General features: G+C 56.3%; 1 protein-coding gene and 1 non-coding gene across 4 annotated transcripts; both read right to left on the bottom strand.

The window, feature by feature from the left end:
- Nucleotides 1–1,133: 1,133 nt before the first annotated feature.
- Nucleotides 1,134–16,296, bottom strand: PRRC2A (proline rich coiled-coil 2A). 3 transcript variants are annotated; one of them, XM_062185812.1, is made up of 31 exons: nt 16,060–16,296; nt 13,693–13,867; nt 13,024–13,201; nt 12,585–12,684; nt 12,425–12,497; nt 11,988–12,131; nt 11,694–11,845; nt 11,424–11,503; nt 11,129–11,271; nt 10,741–10,831; nt 10,424–10,640; nt 9,539–10,010; nt 8,968–9,158; nt 8,542–8,845; nt 7,977–8,187; nt 5,984–7,846; nt 5,170–5,441; nt 4,859–4,989; nt 4,506–4,635; nt 4,309–4,394; nt 3,884–4,117; nt 3,594–3,734; nt 3,415–3,486; nt 3,132–3,299; nt 2,830–2,912; nt 2,475–2,685; nt 2,277–2,372; nt 1,951–2,163; nt 1,754–1,845; nt 1,564–1,654; nt 1,134–1,463 (listed from the first exon to the last, which is right to left on the bottom strand). In XM_062185812.1, the coding sequence occupies exons 2-31, from the start codon at nt 13,802–13,804 to the stop codon at nt 1,323–1,325; spliced, it is 6,492 nt and encodes a 2,163-aa protein (XP_062041796.1). In that variant the 5' UTR covers nt 13,805–13,867; nt 16,060–16,296; the 3' UTR covers nt 1,134–1,322. The 3 variants fall into 3 exon arrangements, with proteins under 3 accessions (XP_062041796.1, XP_062041795.1, XP_062041797.1); XM_062185811.1 differs by lacking the exon at nt 16,060–16,296 and adding an exon at nt 15,710–15,816; XM_062185813.1 differs by lacking the exons at nt 1,951–2,163; nt 16,060–16,296 and adding an exon at nt 15,710–15,816.
- On the bottom strand, nt 13,383–13,514 carry LOC133757257 (small nucleolar RNA SNORA38). Its single transcript, XR_009865628.1, has one exon. It is a non-coding gene; the product is annotated as a small nucleolar RNA SNORA38 (small nucleolar RNA).
- Nucleotides 16,297–18,678: the final 2,382 nt, after the last annotated feature.

Genomic DNA, 18,678 nt, shown 5'->3' with positions numbered 1-18,678 from the left:
TGAACCAGCAGCTGAATGATTTCTGCTTTTCAAATACAAGTGATTTCTTAGGGAGTACTACTCCCTAAACCCAGTCAAGTCCTCCATGAACATGTGTGCACTACTGTTATGTTTACGCAGCACAACACTGATAGAACGTTTTTATGCAAAAGCATTTTAACAGTTTTATTTGAAAGGCAGACAGGGAGAGATCTCTCATCCACTGGTTCACTGAACAAATGCCTGGAACAGCCAGAGCTGTGCCAAGCCAAAACCAGCTCTATGTAGGTTTCCTGAGATGGGTGGCAGGAACCCAAGGACTCGGGCCACCACCTGCTGCATCCCTTGAAGCTGTGTAGGAAATAGAGGTGTAAGTCCATCCCAGGGTGTGGGGATCCTTAGCTTCACGGTGGCTGCCCCTGAATAATCCCAGACACATTTTATGTACACACATGTGTTCGTGTAAGGAGTTCGGAGATGGAAGACATGTATCCTAAGTACATGCTAGAACAGAAAATGCTTTTCAATTCCTAAGCAGCTCGAGACCTTAGTATTTTAGCCTGCTAACTGGGATTCCCATGAAATCCAGCCATATCTGATGACACTTAACCAGTCTACCAAGGCTCAGGACAGCTATGAACAGGACTTCTCAGTCTTGTCAGTGGGACCAGAGGCATGGCAGCCAACGTTTTGCTGTCATCAACTGCAGTTATGCCCTCTCCCATCCATTCTAACTAGCTTATTGCAGGACCAACAATGTGACGTACCATCTGAAGGTCAAGTCACCAGCTCTGCAACTTCTACCCACAAGTCCTGCTAACACCCCACTACAGGAGCCGTCTGGGGACAATGGCTGACAGTCTGGAGGGGTTCCACCTTTCACCAAGACCCCAAATGACATGTGTAGGGAGCCATACTAGGGCCAGCCCAGCTATCAGCTGCATTCAGGCAACCACCTGACTTCCCAACTGGCCCAAGAAGATGGGCCCAGGTAAGCCCCAGCCCAAACTGCCAACCTTGAAGATCCAGTAACATGGTCACGTTTTTGAGGTAATTTGAAAGGAACACTTGACTAACAGTTCTGACTGAACCCACATACATGTCAACACCATGCTGTAAGACACCAACCCACCCATCCCTCCCCACAACTGTTTCTGGGATTTTTTTTTTAATCCTTTTATTATTCTTTTTTAACAAACGGCCCCAGGGATAGGGGACCAGGGGAAGGGGGAGGAGGGGAAGCGAGGCACCAGCCCCACAGCCCCTCCACACCCACCCCTTTCCCCTTTATATATTTATAATCTATATACAAGCCCCGGGGGTGGGGGGCAAGGGGAACTCCCTCAGTGGGGTGGGGGCAGCCCAGGCTCCTTGTCCCCTCGGGACCCAGGCTCCTCTGTCCTTCGGGAAGGCCCTTCTCGAGAAGGTGGCCCTGTCCGCTCCCAAGGCTTCGGCATCCAGCGCAGAGCATCCGGTGGGGAGGCCTAAGGGACAGTAGGTGTGGAGAGAGGCTTAGTGGGAGGTGCCAGGGATGGAAGGACAGGAAGTCAGGCAGACTTGGGGCCACAAGGGTCTCTTCTTCACCTGCTGGTAGAGGTCGATGCGCTGGGTGCGGAATACTCCGCTGTAGGTGGAAGGCGGGGCCTTGAGACGGGAATTGAGACCCGAGAAGGACCTAAGGGCAGACAAGTGTTTACGGCAAGCCTAGGACCTGACCTCTGGCCCCAGGTGGAGAGCCCGCAGGGAGGGAGGCCCTGCATGCCAATCCTCTTACCTTCCAGCTGGGGGAGGACGTGAGGACCCAGGTCCAAGGTTGCTGCTCAGTTTTCGATAATCCTGGAACGGCTTTAGTTCCACTGGGTGCAGCTGAAGGAGAAAAATTTGTGACAGCCCTGCTTCTCAACCCGTCTGTCTCGAGATCCCTATCCCTAACTTGTGGAGTTCCCTGGCACCGTGATTCATGTACCTTACCTCTGCTCGCCCCAAGCTAGCGGGGAAAGGCCTGGCAGGTGAAGGCAGCACCCGAGTAGCAGGAGCGGGTGGGGGCCGCACAGCTAGACTGGGGGGCTGCAGAGCAGGACCCACAGGTAACAGAGAAAGGGGAGGTGGGGCAGGAGGTGGCGCTGGCGGCAGGGAGCCGAAGTTCACCACAGGCAGCTGAGAGTCTACCATGGGTAGAAGCATCTGTAATACATTTGGGCGTGCGTGTTGGGGAAGGCGAGAAACGCCGGAAAACCAAGGGTAATCACAACAAAGTGAGAAGTAGAATGAAGGGAGAACGGGAAGAGAAGAGGTACCTGCTGGGCAGGGGCCCCTGAAGGAAGGAAGCCACTCTGGCCACCGGGCTGCAGAGGAGAGTAAAAATCCGAAGGGGATGGCAGATCCTGGCGCACCTATTGAGGAATGTGCAGAAATAGCAACTCCTCCCCCTCCTCCCAGAGTGCTCTCCCTCACCCCTAACTGCTAAACCCTAGCAGCACCTGCCCACCTCTTACCTGAAGCAAGGGTGGGTCGGGCAGGGGGCTCGGGCAGAAAGCTGGCGAGTAGAGGAAGGAGGGTGGTGGGTAGAGAACTCCTCCAGCTGGCAACTTGCCCAGCTCTGTTGCTTGCAGTGCTGAGAAATCCAGAAACTGGCCCTTGAGAGCTACCCCAGAGAGAAGTGCCGAGGGAGGGGCTGGGCCGGGGGGTAGGTATAGGGGCTGTGATCTAGAAGAAATGAAGGTGAACAGAGACGTTAGGAACCAGGCATTTACTCCTCTAGCCCGAGTAATGCCGCGATGTGCCATTCTGGCTTCCCTTTCCCCTGAAGTATCTCCATTCCCTTCTGAGGCCCAAGGGATCTCGTCTCACCTGTAAGGGTGCAGAGAGGGGGTCCCTGGGCGGAAGCCGCCGTTGTTGGGATGTAACTGAGAGTCCATGGCTCCGCCAGAGACCTGTGGGGCAAAAGAGCATGGCTGCAATAGCCCCACAGCCCCAGTTCCTCCAGTCTGGAAACCTAGCACTTCCCACCCACTGCAGTGAAAGCAAGGGGAAAACTAGAGTAAGAAAAAAAGAAACAAGGGGTCTGGAAACTTCCTAACACAGGAAGGCTTAGCAGGCAGAAAGTAGGACTCTTCACTCAGGGGGGTCACAGGATGGGAAGTGAGGCTCACCTGAGAGCTGGGAGGCCCGGGGCTGCTGTAGAAGACCTCAGGGTACAGACGCTGGCCTGAGGAGCTGGGCTCTGGGCCACAGTGCCCAGAAGCCAGGTTCTTGGATTGTGGCTCAGCCGAGGCAGAAGTACTGGGGAGAAGCTCCCAGTCTCGGGGTATTGGAATGGCCTGGGAAGGAGAGGCCTTGCTAAGGGAGATATCTGGCATCCTGGATGCCCAGGCCACTCCCAGCGATCTTCACCAGGAATCTTGAGCCTTGCTGAACTCTCATTCTCACACTCACCTCAGTGACGGATGTGGTTCGCTCCTTCTCTGCTCTTAAACTGTCTCTCACCGCTAGGCGCAAGTCTGAATCCTGTGGTCACGAGGCATGAAGATTGCCAGCTGAGCTTCAAGTCCTCCCTCCAGCCCTTCCCTTCTCTCCACCCAGCCCAGGACCCCCAGATCCAGCCCACAGCACACCTTGTCACTAGTGCCAAACTGGACTGGGGGGCCAGGTCGATGGGATGGCCGGAGAGGGCCAGGCTCCGGGCCTCGCTCTGTACGCTGAGATCGTTCTGTGCCAATGGGGCCAGGGGGCAGAGGCTGCTCCCGGGGCAGCTCCTGGGATAGGGAACATAATAAAGTAGGGATGGAGAAAGGAGAGGGGATCCCACATCAAGGAATCCCCGGAGCAGAGGCAGAGGAAAGGGGCAAAGGGAGGACAAGCAGGTGCTTAGAAACGTTCCTCTTAACCTTTCCTGGTCTTTTACCTTTCTGTCCCCATCGTGGGGGGCAGGTGGCCGTCTCCTAGGAGGTTCAGAGGGTTCAGAGCCAGGTGGACCCTCACCAGGAACAGCATTCAGGGGTGAGGGGCCTCCAGGCCGCTTGGGGGGTCCCTCTGCTGCCCCCTTGAGTCCTCCATCAGGGGAGCTTCGCTGGCTGCAGGGACCTGATGACACCTGAGAATCCCCACTCAGGTCCACCCCACTGTCAGACTGACTCATCTGAGAGGAGTGGAGAAGGAGCCGGTTAAGCCAGGGTAGAAAGCACCCCGATTCCTGACTGATTCCCACACGCAGACAAACTGAAGAGGCCGCTGTGTAGAACAGCCCGACGTGACCCAAAACAGGCAGGGACAGTTACGGCCAGTTCTCAACCAACTCCCAGCTCACGCGTCCCTCCCATGCTCACTCACCTCTGTGCCAGCCACATCTTCAAAAGGACTCAGGGGCTCCATCCAGGGCTCCATGGATCCAGGCCGGTAATTTTTTCGGCTAGTGGCTGGAGAGGGGAGCACCGACCAGGATACAGGAAGTGAGAGAAAACAGTTCTGAAGCCCATCTCACTCTTTCAGCCCTCCACCAGCCTCTCCCTTCCCTCAGCTTTACTCACCACTATGCAAACGGTTCCAGATGTGAGGAGTCAGAGCCTCTGTGCCTGTATCTCTGGATTCCCCCTGAGGGCCTGGGACCTCAGGCTTGGGGCCCAGAAATCCAGAGCTATGAGAAGGTGGCAAAGATTCCTAGAGATGACAAAGACCAGAGGCAAAACATGAATTAGGAGGGAAACATAGGAGGCTGGGACAAGGTGAGGAGGAGGGCCAACACGGACAGGAGACAAGCAGTGACTACCTGAAGTGAGGAAACCATGACAGCAATACACAGGGGAAATGGAGGAAACAATCAAGAACAAGAACCTTCCAAAGCGGAGCTCAGTGACACATGACCTCACACCCCAGCCCTTACCTCTTGTAGCAACTCTGGTTTCCTGGGAGGCCGCTCCCGCCGTTTGGAGGGGAAGGGATTAACCCCAGCAGAATCCCGGGGAGTCCCGCTCACTCCTCTCACCATCGGCCCTGGCTCCTCAAAGTGGGCATCTGGGGAAGAGGGGAAAGCTGTCAGCATCTGCCTTACCCCCCTCACTCCTACACCTCTCAGTGCTCCCCGCTCCCCTGCACTGCAGACACCCAGGAGGAGGGCCCCAGGCCACACTTCCCCTCCAGCACCTGACCTTCTCTGGGATGGAGACCTTCCCACCCAAACCCCCTCCAGCTTACCAGAACTGGCGTTGTTGCTGCTGGCCCTCTGGGGGTCGTATCGGGTTGGGGGCCGAGGAGAAGGGCCCTGAGGGGCTTGGGGAGGCCCAGGCTTGGGTCTTGGGTGCCCCCCTGCTGCAGTTACACTCCCTTGGCGACTGCTAAGCTGGGCCAGAGCCTGTTGGATGCCAGCAGGGTTGCTGTGGATAACTTGGTCCAGGCGGAAGACAGCAGAACTGCTGGGGGGTGGAGGCGGCAGGGGCAGCCCCGGAGGACGCTCCTCTGGAGGACGGCTGAGGAGAAACAACATTGGCCCCAGGGCTCACTAACTCGAGCCCCTGTCCCTTTAAGTCCAACTTCTCTCACAAACTCGATTCTCCGACTACAGGTGACTGTTTCTCCACACACAGCTCTATGGGGCGGAAGACGGAAGACAGGGACACACCTGCAGGCAGTATGCTGTCACTGCTTTGCTGCCGTCTCACCTATGCCTGAACTTCCTGTGCCTTCCTAACGGGCTCATGTGCCCTCACAGCCCAAGCTTCCTCACCCTCCGCGGTCTCCCTTCCCAGGCAGGTTTGGCCTAGTACGTCAAGACACCACCACTTGGAGCACCCGCACCACCATCAGAGTGCCCTGACTGGGGCCCTGCCCCTGAGCCAACCCAGCTTCCTGCCCATGTGCACCCTGGACTCCAGCAGTGGGGCCTGCCACCACCACAGCAGACCCGAGTCAGAGTTCTGGACTCCTGGCCCAATCCTGGCTCTTGTAGGTATTTAGGTATAGTTTTCTTTCAAATAACAGAATATTAACCTAACTGTTTACTTCTACCTACCTTCGGTTTTTGGGCGAGGGCCAGCTCCTTTTGTCCCCTCGTCCTGGGCCAGTCCTTCCCCCAGGACCCCCGCCACTGCCGCCACCGCCACCGCCGCCAGCCTTGCCCCCTGGGCCTGGGCGTCGGTTCTGCCGATCCATGCCTGGCCGCTGACTGGAAAAGCTGCGCTTGCTCAAGTCCTTGGCTCTCTGGCTCAGATCTCCACGGGACATGGTTGAAATACCTGGACCAGCTCCACCTCCGCTGCCCCCAGGAGCTCCCACAGCTTTGGGGGCCATCAGTGCTTGTGGGGGAGCCTCCTTGTCCCCTCGGCGCTCACTGGCAAAGTCGCTGCTCTCCGATGCAGTCTCCCATTCTTCATTGGCTTGGTCCGAGTTCTGGTTTGACAGATCGGGAGACTTGGCAGCTGCCCGGCGAGGCGGTGCGGGTGCGGCAACAGCTGGGAGTGGCTCCTCAGGTCCAGGAGTGGGGGCTGGGAGGGCTAGGGAAGAGGGCTTGCCCTCAGCCCCTCTGGCTGCATTCTCCCGTTCCTGCTTCAGCCTCCGAAAACGAGGCGGTTTATCTTGCTGCTGAGCCCTGCCATGGCGCCTCCTTCGGGGTCTTTCCCCATCTTCCACACCTATGCCTATGTTGCTGCCTGCACTGCCGCCTCCCCGCGCCACGGGAGACAGAGGCCCTGGAATCAGCTTCTCTTTCAAAGGCTCCTTGTTCGTCGGCAAAGGACCTGTTGGAGGTTTCTTGGGAGCCAAGGACTTGGTTGGAGGGCTCCAGCCTGGGCAAACAGGGGGAGGGGGCCGCCCTCCCCCGCGGCCCCGGCGAGACGGCACCCCTCTTGGCGTGAAGACTCGTCCACCCCGCGCAGTGGAGAAGCGAGCTGGGGCGGGTGAAGGGGGGGCCCCTGGTGGGGGGGGAGCCAGGGGCACCTGGGTGAGTACTCCCTCCTTGGGTGGTGGGGCCTCCTTGTCAGAAGGGGCCAGATCACTCTCATGGGTCTCACTGCCGGTTTCGGAGCCACGCTGTCGGCGGCGCTTGGGAATCTCTTCGTACTCTGAACCTTCGCTTCTTGTCTCACTGGCAGTGCGGCCTCGGGGAGCCGGGGGGTGGTTTGGTCCCCCTGCCCCACCTCCACGCCCATCTTCTCCGCGGAACTCTCGGTAACTGCGGAACTCTCGGCTTCGGGCTCCCCGGCCCCGCCCTCCATAGGTCCCCCGAAAACCCCTCCCTCTGGCAAAATACTCCCCTCGGCCCCGACCGCGGCAAGATGTAGGACCCACTCTTTCATAAGAATAGTCCCTCCGAAGCCTCGGTGCAGGGGAAAGATTCCCACCGGGTGGGGTCTCCTTGGGGCCCATCTTCCCCTTGGCTGTCTTGAGAGGGTCTGGTTTTGGGGCCTTAGGGGTCTCATCCCCCTGTTCAAGGGGCTTGGAAGGCACCTCTTCCACTTTTGCAGGTGGTGGTTTCTTTATAGGCCCTGCCCGGCGGGGAGGGGCCCCTGGCTCCTCTGGCGGCATGCCACGCCGACTGCTGCCTGGGCGGGGGCCCCAGCGGGTCTCAGTGCGGCTCTCTCTGCGTGGAGGTGGGGGGCCTTGGCCCCCACCCCCAACTCCACGGGCAGGCTTTCGACCTGCTTCAGGCCCTGTCAGCTGTGGAATCTCTTCCTTGGGGGATTCCTTCTTGGGTGCTGGAGCTTGTATCTTGGCTGCCTCCTCACTGCCTGGGGGCCAGGGGAGTGGACGGGGCCCTGGGGGAACTGGCTCTTCCAGAGAAAATCGAGAGATCGGGGGTCCAGGGGCTCCATTCTCAGGGAAGCCTGGATAATTGGCCAGATAGGGTGGAGGGGGAGGTGCTGGAGGAGTCTCGCTCCTGAAAAAGAAGACAGGAAAGAATGGAAATGCGCATCTCAGAATAAGGAAAATCAGAACTAAGAGGGGATCAAGAGTTCTTTATAATCAACTGGGCACACCTTTCCGAAATTTCTTAGCACAGCACTCACCTCACCCCCTTGTCATCCTCATCCGCAGCCTGGCGCAGTGGTGAGGTCAGCGGGCGAGGATCGGTGGGCGTAGTGGTAAAGACATCTCCTACCCAGGCCAATTTTGGATCCACTGGTGGAGTGCCCCGTTCCCGTAAAAGGGTGGGTGCATGGCGTTCGAATGGCTCTGAGCTTGAGCCCCCACTGTCTGAGCGCTCGCGGGGAACTAGGCCTGCGGAAACCGAAGAGTAAGAAAAACAACTCCTCCATCACAAGCACCCCAGCCCCCAAAAAGGTCTCCCCCTCTAGTCTTCCCTGTGGAGTCAGCTCCTCTGCCTCTTGTTGCCAGGAAATCTGGGCCTTGCCCAGGAAACAGGGATGCTCATGCTCAGCCTTCCTATGAAAGAATCAACTTCGACCCTACCAAATCAATCCTGGCCAACAAAGGACCACTGTTTATTTTTCTCTCCAATCCCACACTCACAACAAAACTATCTCAGTAGTGCTAAGACTAGTCCCACCTGGGTCCCATTAGTGACACCCTGACCCCACCGCCTAGGATTCAGGGCCTCCCTTGGCCGCTTACCAGAGGGGTGCACACCAGGAGGGTAGAAGTCCAGAGGGGGCCGGCCCTGGAGGAGCCGGGGGTCCATGTAAGGAGGAATCATCATCCAGCGGGGATCAAAGTTCATTGGCGGCATGGGTGGGGGTCGGCCCAGGGCACCTGGATACAGGGCCTTGGGGGGTGGGGGTGGAGCCTGTGGAGCCGGCACAGCCCCCAGGGTCACAGGCTGTGGTGGTGATGGGGGCACTGGGGCAGGCGTGGCAGAGCCCTGCTGCTGCTGCTGCTGCCACTGCTGCTGCTGCTGCTGCTGCTTCAGGAGCTGCTCCTGGGGAAGAGCAGACAGGGTGGAGGTCACCAAAGCCTGCAGCACCACGGAGCAGCACACAGACTCAGTGTACAACTCCGCCAGAAAGCCTGGGCGAGACGGCAACAAGCGCTGGACCTCACCTGCTGCTGCCGCTGGAAACGAGGTGGTAACGACTTCTGATATTTGGGATAGCCCAAACCCTGGCTGGGGGGCTGCCGGGCAGGACCAACCCCATCACTCTTGGGTTCCACCTTCGGGGCTGGGGGTGTGCTAGGAGGGGGAAGCTCTTCTGGTGGTTCAGGACCCTCTTTTGAAGGCAGCTGGGGTTCCACTAAAAAGATCAGAATGACATACTCCATCAACCAACAACCCCAGCAACTTCAGCCCTCACTGCTAGCTCCCTCTCAAAATCAGAGGTGCTCCACAGAGAATCTACTTCTAAAGCGCTACCCATTCAAACCCCTCAGGAGCCACTAACAGTGGTATTCACTTACAAACTACCGACACCAACACTCCTCAGTTTAGCTCCTTTCTAAGCCTACAGAAAGTGGTTTAAGACCCTTCTCTCTTTTCAGAGCCCCCTTTCCTCCTACTGATAGTCCAACAAACTACAACAAATGCCTTCTTCCTCGCTTACTCCGTCCTTCCCACCCTGCACCCCAAGCCAAGACCTGACACCACACCTGAGAATACCTCTCCCCTACTGCATACCTGGGCTGGCTTCGAAGCTGCCACTGCTGGTGCTACTGGTAGTGCCACCACCACTCACCAGAGTGGCAGCTGGAGCCACACCTGGACTGGGGGTGGACTGGGCAGGAGGGGTCTGCGCTGGCTCCTCAGGTTCTTTCTCTGGGGTTGGAGCTGGTGCTGGCGGAGGAGCTGGCGGTGTGGGTTCTTTGGGGACTGCAGGGGTTGCAGCTGCGACAGGAGGGGCAGCAGGGGGGGCAGCAGGCTCTGCTTTGAGCCTCTTGTCAGGTGCCCCAAACTTTTCATCGAGCCGCTTGAGTTTCTCCGCGCAGGCTGCCCGGCGCTCTTCCTGCATGCGGCGTTCCTCCTCTTCTCGCCGCCGCCGGGCCCGCTCCACCGCCAGGGAGATCTCAGATGAAGATTGTTTTCGCCGCTGCCGCCAGGCCTCATCCTCATCTTCAGGTGCTGGGGGCTTGCAGGGAGGGCCCCCACGATCCTGGCCAGGGACAGATCCGGCAAGATGAGCTGTCAGGCATTACACTTCCCACCACCTCTCGCACAGATCTAGCTAGCTGCAGTGTGCAAGCACCAGGCCTTGAGGCGGAGGGCCTCACGGGTGGGGACAAACTCACAACCCTGGGGTTTTTTTCTGTTCCCTCTCCTTTAGAGATCTAAAGGCCACCCTGTTCTTCCTCACTAGCATCCCAAATTTCTCTCTCTTCACACCCAGACTCCTCCAACACCAAGCATGTTCCCAAGACTTCCAGATACCCTGCAGCCCTACACTGCAGAGCCCATTTCAGACCCCACCTCCCCACCCCAGCTACCTCTGCTACCATCGCTTCCATCACTCAGCTGACACTAATCTCCCACAACTGACCCTGTCAACCCCTCATTTTAGACACTCACTGGGTAGTCCCCAGGGGGGCCCCAGTTCCCGGCGGGGCCCCGGTGAGGTGGGGGTGGGGGAGGCTTTGGGGTAGGAGGCCCCGGCTCTGTCTCTGTCGGCCTCGAGGTCTCTGCCCAGGCCGTCTTGGGAGGGGGCGGCTCGCTTCCAGGGGAGCTGCCCTTTTTGCCATCTGCTTCGGGGGGCCGTTCCTCACCAGCAGCTGACTGGGGATCCTTGCTGTGAGCAGATTAAAAGTGGAATTAAAACCCAGCTCCTCTGAAGAGTACATTACTGTGAGAAAAACTAAGCCCCTCCAATCCCAAGGGCCCTAACTCACTGGCCCTCAGCTCCCTCCTCATCAGAGTCTCGCCCATCTTCCTCATCGCTGAATTTGAGCTTTTCAGTGTAGTCGACCTCCTCATGGGCCCCTGAGGAGAAAAATTCAGAACAGTAACCCAAACATTCTATTCGGTCAAGTGTCTTCCTGAGACACAAAAACAACTGTCCAGAACCCCATGATGGGACGCACTACTAACGCCAACACCACCCCCCTCCAAAGTCTAGACACAGCAACTCTGATGCCTTTCACTCACCCCCAATATTTTGCCTGAACTTAAGTTCCTTTCAACCCTTCACTGGATGCTTTCCTCCCACACAAACCCTCCATTTCTTCCTTATCTGAGTTTTGTCTTTTAAAATCCAAATGTTGTTGCCTATTCACCTACCTGCCCAACCATCATCATTCTCCTGGTCCAACTGGTCAAACTCTTTGAGATTATCCTCTTTAAGAATAGAAGGCCGACCTACAGGTTCCACCAGGCGCATGGGCGGCCCTGAGCCTCGGGGGCCCGCCACACGGGGAAAACGGCTGTGTGCAGAAAAGCAAATGGCAGAGAAGAGAAACAAGACAACATGTTGTACAGCCCATGCAAGACTACGCCTCCTGGCTAGAAAGAAACCATTATCTCCCCAATAGGCTTGCCCTGCCCCCCAACCACAACCCAGATCTGGATCGCTCACCTGGGCCCATCAGGAGTAGGATATCGGTAAGGCCCCTGGGGTCCATAGGGCGGAGGGAACGGGAGATATGGGGGATACATCTGCAAAAGGGCCCAAGAGCAGGTGCTCAGAGGGGAGAGTCAAGCAGCCCGCTAGCGCTGCCAGCCTGCTATCATGTCCCATCTACCTAGATCACCTAGGTGCCTGCTTTTTAGCTCTAACAACCAAGTCCCAATTCCTATTCCCTAGCTTCCAGTGCAAACCCCTCCAAAACCAGACATCCAAACTCACAAAGGGCGGCATCATTCCGCGGTAGGGAGGGAACTGAGGTGGGCCCGAGGGCTGCAGCCCGCCCCGGGGATCATGACCATGATGAAGTTTGGAGTCCGGGCCCTCCAGCTCATCAGGGCCACGCCCACCTCCGTCCCTCCAGGTTGTAGAATCTATGTTTTGGAAAAAGCAGAGAGATTTATCAGTTGCTTCAGGGACAAGTGAACACAGTTCATGAAAACGTGCCAGAGGAAGGGGAATAAAAAACACTCTGAGAGGGAACAGGTACTGTCTAGTCCAAAGCCAGCCACTTACTTTGGGGGCGGAGGCTTGGTCCGGGCCCAGACGACTGTTCGCCAGACTCCCTTTCCTTGGCAGCCTTGTCCTGGTCGCCAGCCGCCTGCAGGGTCGGAAATTCCTCTCGAGAGAATCGTGACAGTAGGCTTGATGCCCTTCCACCTGTGAGGACGGGGGTGCAGAACGAGAGAGAAGTGCAGTACTGAGGACACATCACTAAAGTGCCAGGATGCATGCTTCAGACTCCGCCTCTATGGAGTAAGTGCTCATCCCCCGGACACAAGGTTAGTTCTGAGACCCCTCCACCCCCTCGTATAAAACCAAGAGAGACTTAAACTTGCTCATGTGTCCCACAACACTAAACATGGGAGCTAAGATTTAGCCAAAGAGGACTGAGGACCCTTTACCGAACAGAGAGTGCAGGGCGCCTGCCTCCCACGGTGCCCAGCACTCACCATCTCCATGTGCTCCATGGGTGACGCTGGCTTGCGCCCAGGACTTTACCCCGCTTGGAACCGAAGGAGTGTTCTGGGGAAGCAGAGAGGGGTTAAATGGTGATACAGGTGGAGGAGCTATGAGCCATTCTTCCTCCCAGCCTTCCAGTTCTCCAGGTACCTCGGGGGCTGCTGGGGGTCGTTTCGGCTGGTTGGAGGCAGGCGTCTGTGAAGCCGGCAGTGGCTGCGATTCCGGCGGCTGAGCGGTTGAGGCATCGGAACTGAGGGGATAGCATGACGCAAAGGTTATCTGGAGCCTAAAAAGCCCACCCCACTTCTCCAACTGGCGGTGGTAGGACTGGACCCTGACCCATCGCTACCAGTGACAAACATTCGGACAAAATACATCGTCACCCTGTAGAGGCTGCTGCTTCCTCACGCTTTCACTCCATCTAACAGAAAACTGAAGGTACCATTCTAGAATCATCTAAACCTGGGACGGGTAAAAAAAGGGCCTCCCTTTCTCTCTCTGGCTCTTAATGTGGACCAAGCCCACTCCAATTTACCCTGAAGTTCAAAGTTATAATACCATCACTCTAGGTGCCCCCAAGGCTGTCTACCTCTTGGGGTCGGACTGCTCCTGTTTGCTTGCCCATCCTGTTCCGTCTTTCGGCACTATTGAGACATTCGGGTCATTGCCTTTGTTCTCGGCTTTCAGGCTTGGAAGGTTGGCTGGGGGTGGCATACGCCGGGCAATGGCAACTTTCCCGAGACTCTGCAGGCCATGGCGAGGGGCAACTGGAGAAAAGGTGGAGAGATGGGTCAAAAATGCCTCACCTGAGAGATCTGACAGCCTCCCACACTAGGCCCAATTTAGACACCCTCAGTGTCTTATTACCGGAAGTCATCCCCTTCCCCTGCAGTTGATAAACTCTGAAACCCCTATCAGGAAGGATGAAATACATTACATCCAATGCTTCAATGTGGGATGGTTGGTTTTGAGCCTGCGGGGAGCAAGCTGGCTCCAGAACTTCCCCAAGTCCACATCGCTTTGCCTCCAATTCTTACGTGTCCAAAGACTGGGAACCACAGACACGCCTTTGTAGGAGGATAACTGGTGTTCACCCAGAGCCCAGTACCCCCTCCTGGACCCAAAGCCGGGAGATCTCCAGGGTCCCTCCAATCTTGTGGTATCTCTACTATAGCAATTCCCCAACAAAGAGCTCTCAAACATATGCCCCGTCCACGCCTAGCCTCCAAACATAGGAGCATCTTTGCAGGACCCTCACCAGCGGGTTTCTGGATCTCTAAGGACTTGCCCTTATACGTATCAAACAGGTTGAGCGAGGAATACTTCTTTCCATCCTTCCCCTTGGCAGTCGGCCCCGAGCGATCGGACATTGCGCTGGAAGCTCATTGAGTACGTTGGGTCCTGCAGGCTCCTCCCCCAAAACGTGCCGGAGCCTGTGGGCCAGACAAGTGTCTGTCTCTGCCCCCTTTACAGACGACTAGAAGCTCCCTCTCATTCTCATTAAGGACGCAGCCTGTGACCCTCTGGCATCTTCTCCTCCAGCCTATGTACTCCAGCCCCAGTCCCTCAGCTCCCACAAAGCCCAGCTGCCATGTTCCCTTTCCCCCATTTCTTGCCAAGGAAGCCAAATAAAAATCTAGTATCCTCCTAATATAAACACACCGCCCTTGGTGCCCATCCATAAAGGGTAGTGTTCTCTTCGTTACCCCCAGTCATCTCTTCTCTCTCGACCAAAATCATGTCAGAGACCTACAATAAAACAGGGCAGGCAAATCCAGCTCCCAGGAAAAAAGCAGAAGGAGGCAGGCACACAGTTCCATCATGTCAGGAGGAGCGCTTCATACAGCCCTACTGTTAGACACCAGCTCCCTAATCATGCCCCAGGGCCCTGTGCCCCAGGTTCCACCCCCAGCAGCCTTAAGTCCCATCTGGGAAGGTTTGCAGGAAGGTATGCTGGGAGTTTAAAGATTTTATGAGCTTGCTCAGTCAGACTAGGAGCTGGTGCCAGAGAAACCCTCATGAAACAAACAGTGGCTTACACAGACCCGGATTGCAGAAGCCCAAGTTTTGAAATAACCAATCTTTCTCTCAACTTGTTCCCATCTCAGCTCCTGGAAAAAACAATCCTGTCTCTATAGAAATTCTGGGTTCTCAGACACAGAATTGAGAAAAACAAAGCATTTCACAGATCCACCTCGACAGCACTCTGTAACCTCAGGCCTCACACCAGAACCAACTCCCATTTCCCTATCCTCGTTAAAAAAACTCCCCTCGCCGGTCATTCTTCCCCCAATTACCCCCTCGCCCCGAGCAGGCCAAAGCTCTCCATCCGGAGTCCATTCTAGAACGAGCATTCATTTCTGGGTAATAGTGTAAAGGAAACGAGGTGAGAAATGGTGGGAAGAAAGCAGGGAGATCCAGACAAGCCCAGGATGAAAGCTGAAATCGGGGAGAGAAGTTCACGGCTAGAGATGAGGCGATGGGGGCTCGCTTTGTAAATGTCTGAGGAGCTCTATCTGGGAACGTAAGCACAGGAGAAGGGAACAGGAGGGTGGAGGAGCGAATAGGCTGGTGCAAACAAGAGCGTAAGGAAGCAGGTGGGAAATACATGAGGCAGGAATGGCAGACAGGATGCAGGGCCCCACAAAAGTAAGGGGGCAGTGTCAAGAGACCCAGGAAGAAAAAGGGAGTCGCGGGAGAAAGGCGAGGACAAGGAACGAGGGAAATGAAACGGCAGGGGGAAGATCGAGGAATGCAGAAAGATGATGCTGGGTGAGAGCAGGGTCCCGGGGGGAGTGCCTCGACGCAGAGCGGTGCCAAGAAGGGGGAACCCTAGCGCCGGGAGATGCGAAGGGGCCCAACATGGAGGAAAAGAGACCTTCTGAGAGGACCCTCGGGCGCGGCCCACCCCAGGGAGGCGACCGAGGGGAAGCGGGTCAACAGATGGAGGCGAGGAGCCAGGAGCGCAGCGGAGGGTGGGGAAGCAGGGGCTCAGAGAGGGGGGTCGCGCCTTGAAGCCAGGGTCGTGGGTGGGCAAGGTTAGGCTGCAGACCCTGCGAGAGGAGCTGGAGCTGCGGGTCCCGGGGTAGAGGTCCCGGAGGGGGAGGGGCAGTCAGGCCCGGCAGCAGGAGGACAAAATGGCGGCGGCTAATGGCAGCTTCTCCTCCCCCCCGGCCCGCCACCGCCGCCGCCGCCGCCACTGCCGCCGTCGCCGCCGCCGCCAACACCGCTCCGCGCCGGAAAAGGGCGTCAGCGCTCGGCTCGCCCATACTTACCTGGCCGGGTGCGCAAGGGTTCGGGACCGGGGCTTAGGGGCTCCCCGGGGCGGGATGGCGGTGGGGCGGGGGCGGATGGCGGCGGATGGCGCCGGGTTCGGCTCCTCCCGTCTCCCTCGCTCACTCCGCGGCTGGGCTCCGACTAACGGCCCATCCGGGCAACCGCCGCCCCCGGGAGCGCCCCCCCACCTCCCGCCTCCCTTCGAGCCTGGACACGCCCCTCTATTTGCATAAAGGGCGGGGCGCTCTCTATCCTACCCCTCTTTACTTCCAAGACTATCCTTTTTAAAAAAAAGAGGCAGGGCGTGCAGAGCATGCAGAGGGTATTTGCATAAAGAGGAGGGACTTACAGACGCTGGGACGCCGGTTGGCTGAGGAGGCGGGCCACCGGCGTCGGCCGTTGAGACGTGCAGAGGGGGTGGGAATTCGACGCCGGTCGGCCGGGCGGTTGGGGCGCAGAATTTACACGACGAATGGTGGGAGAAAGAGGCGGGGCGTGCGTCGTGCGTTCGTGGAAATATGGGAGCGGAGACGTAGGGACGCTGAAAGTGGAAGGAAACGATACAGTGTTTTCAGCCGAGGAGACCCGGCGAGAAGACGGCGGCGGACGGGAGGGATTAGCTACCGGAGGCGGGGCTTACGTAGACCGGGGCAGAGTCCCAGCTCACGCGTCTTTACGCGAGAGGTGAAAACCCCGGAGGGGTGGGGCCTGTACTTACTAAATCACGTCATGCAAATGAGGTGGCTAGACAGGCCAGTGCCGGGGTCGGGGGGCGAATCATGGCACCCTCAGTGTAGACCTTCTCGGCCTAGTTTCATTTGTTTGCATTAATGTATGCAAATCATCGAACAAAAAATAGACTAGGAACAGCCCGTTCGTCAAAATATCGGCAACCAGTGACCTAAACGGACATTTTTATAACAGATTTCATGAGTAGACTTGTATTTGGTATTACTGGCTACTTGTATTCCCTTAACAACGGGTCAGTTCACGAAATGCACTCCTGCTTTCTCTCCTTTGTTGCTTATCAACAGAAGAATCCTCTGCTTCCGTCAGTCCTGGCCCCATCCAGCAAATCGTCTAACGACTAAGATGTGAAGGCACCAGAATGCCTTCACATAGAGGAATACAGCACAACATGCCTGGGGAGGGTTAGGAATGCTTCTAGAAAAACTCACTGACGGACTAGTTAGAGCCTAGCTAGGTTTGAGGAGCAAGTGTGCATCTCAGGCTCAGTGAACAAATGAGGAAAGGCGTGGGTTTGGGCATCAGCTCTGAGGGCAATGAAGGCAGAAGAATTAGCAGGAACCAGTTAAGAATTCTAACCTGAGGCTAAGATTCAGAGTGAATTTATTTCCCAAACTTTCAAAATGATTTCCTTCTCTCCCTAACCAGCTATGACACCCCTTTACACACACACACACCCTCCTTTGCAGCCATGTTTCTTGTGGGAGCTAGCCGTACTTTCTCTGAAGTTTTCTCCTTAGGCTCACTCTTAAACCCACTGCAGAGAAGACATCACATCCACCCTCTACCAAAGGACACGCTGTCTCAGTTTAAACAAGAGACCCACACCCCGTGCTGCAGTGGTTCTATCTCAACTCTCCTAATTCCAGCTCCCTGTTAACGCACGCTCTGGGAAGCAGCAGATGATGGTTCATATACTTGGGCCCCTGCTACCCAGGTGGGAACACCTAGGTTGGGTTCTAGACTCCTGGTTTCGACCTGATCCAGCCCTAGCTGTTCTCAACATTTGGGGAGTGAAACAGTAGATGGAAGATTTCTCTATCTCAAATAAAAATGAAATAGATTATTTTTAGAGTAGCACTTCTGTGTATTATGTGTATTTTACAAGTCTGGAGTTCAGGAGACAGGTCTGTGGTAAAGATATATATCTGCTAGTCAACAATGCCTAAGTGTTATTTTTTAAAAAGATTTATTTTTGTTTTAGGCCGGTGCCGTGGCTTAACAGGCTAATCCTCCGCCTTGTGGCACCGGCACACCGGGTTCTAGTCCCGGTCAGGGCGCCAGATTCTATCCCGGTTGCCCCTCTTCCAGGCCAGCTCTCTGCTATGGCCCGGGAAGGCAGTGGAGGATGGCCCAAGTCCTTGGGCCCTGCACCTGCATGGGAGACCAGGAGAAGCACCTGGCTCCTGGCTTCGGATCAGCACGATGCGCCGGCCGCGGCGGCCATTGGAGGGTGAACCAATGGCAAAAAGGAAGACCTTTCTCTCTATCTCTCTCTCTCACTATCCACTCTGCCTGTCAAAAAAAATTAAAAAAAAAAAAAACTGACTTATAAATAAATAAAAAATCTTTTAAAAAAAAAAGACTTATTTTTATTTTAAAGGCAGAGTGAAAGAGGAGAGAGAGCATGGCAGAGAGAGGTAGATCTTCCATTCATTGATTCACTCCCCAAGTGGCCATAGCAGCTGGGGCTGGGCCAGTCTGAAGCCAGGAGCCAGGAACTCAAATCCTGGTCTCCCACGTGAGTGCAGGGGCCCAAACACTTGGGTATCGTCTGCTGCTGTCCCAAGCGCATCAACGAAGAACTGAATTATAAGTGAAGCAGCCAGGACTAGAACCGAAGCTCTGATATGGGATGGCAGCATCACAAAGCTGGCTTAACCCATTGCACCAAAATGCTGCCCCTCCTCTTGGTGTTATTTCAGTTCATTGTGTCCAAAACGTTCATTTCCAGGCCCTCAGGATCTGCTCTACCCACACTCTTTGCCATCTTAGCTGATAGCAGTCTTGAAAATCTAGTTCAGGTGCTGGTGTTGTGGCACAGTGGATTAAGCCACTGCCAGCAATGCCAATGGTGGTTAGAGTCCCAGGTGCTCCACTTCTGATCTAATTCCCTGCTAATGCACCAGAGAAAGCAGTGAAAGATGGCCCAAGTGCTTGGAGCCCTGCATCCACATGGGAGGCCCAAATGAAATTCCAGGCTTCTGGCTTCAGCCTGGTC

The sequence above is a fragment of the Lepus europaeus genome, chromosome 3, assembly GCF_033115175.1.
Source record: "Lepus europaeus isolate LE1 chromosome 3, mLepTim1.pri, whole genome shotgun sequence".
NCBI lineage: Eukaryota > Metazoa > Chordata > Mammalia > Lagomorpha > Leporidae > Lepus > Lepus europaeus.
This window is presented reverse-complemented; position numbering and strand designations above follow the sequence as displayed.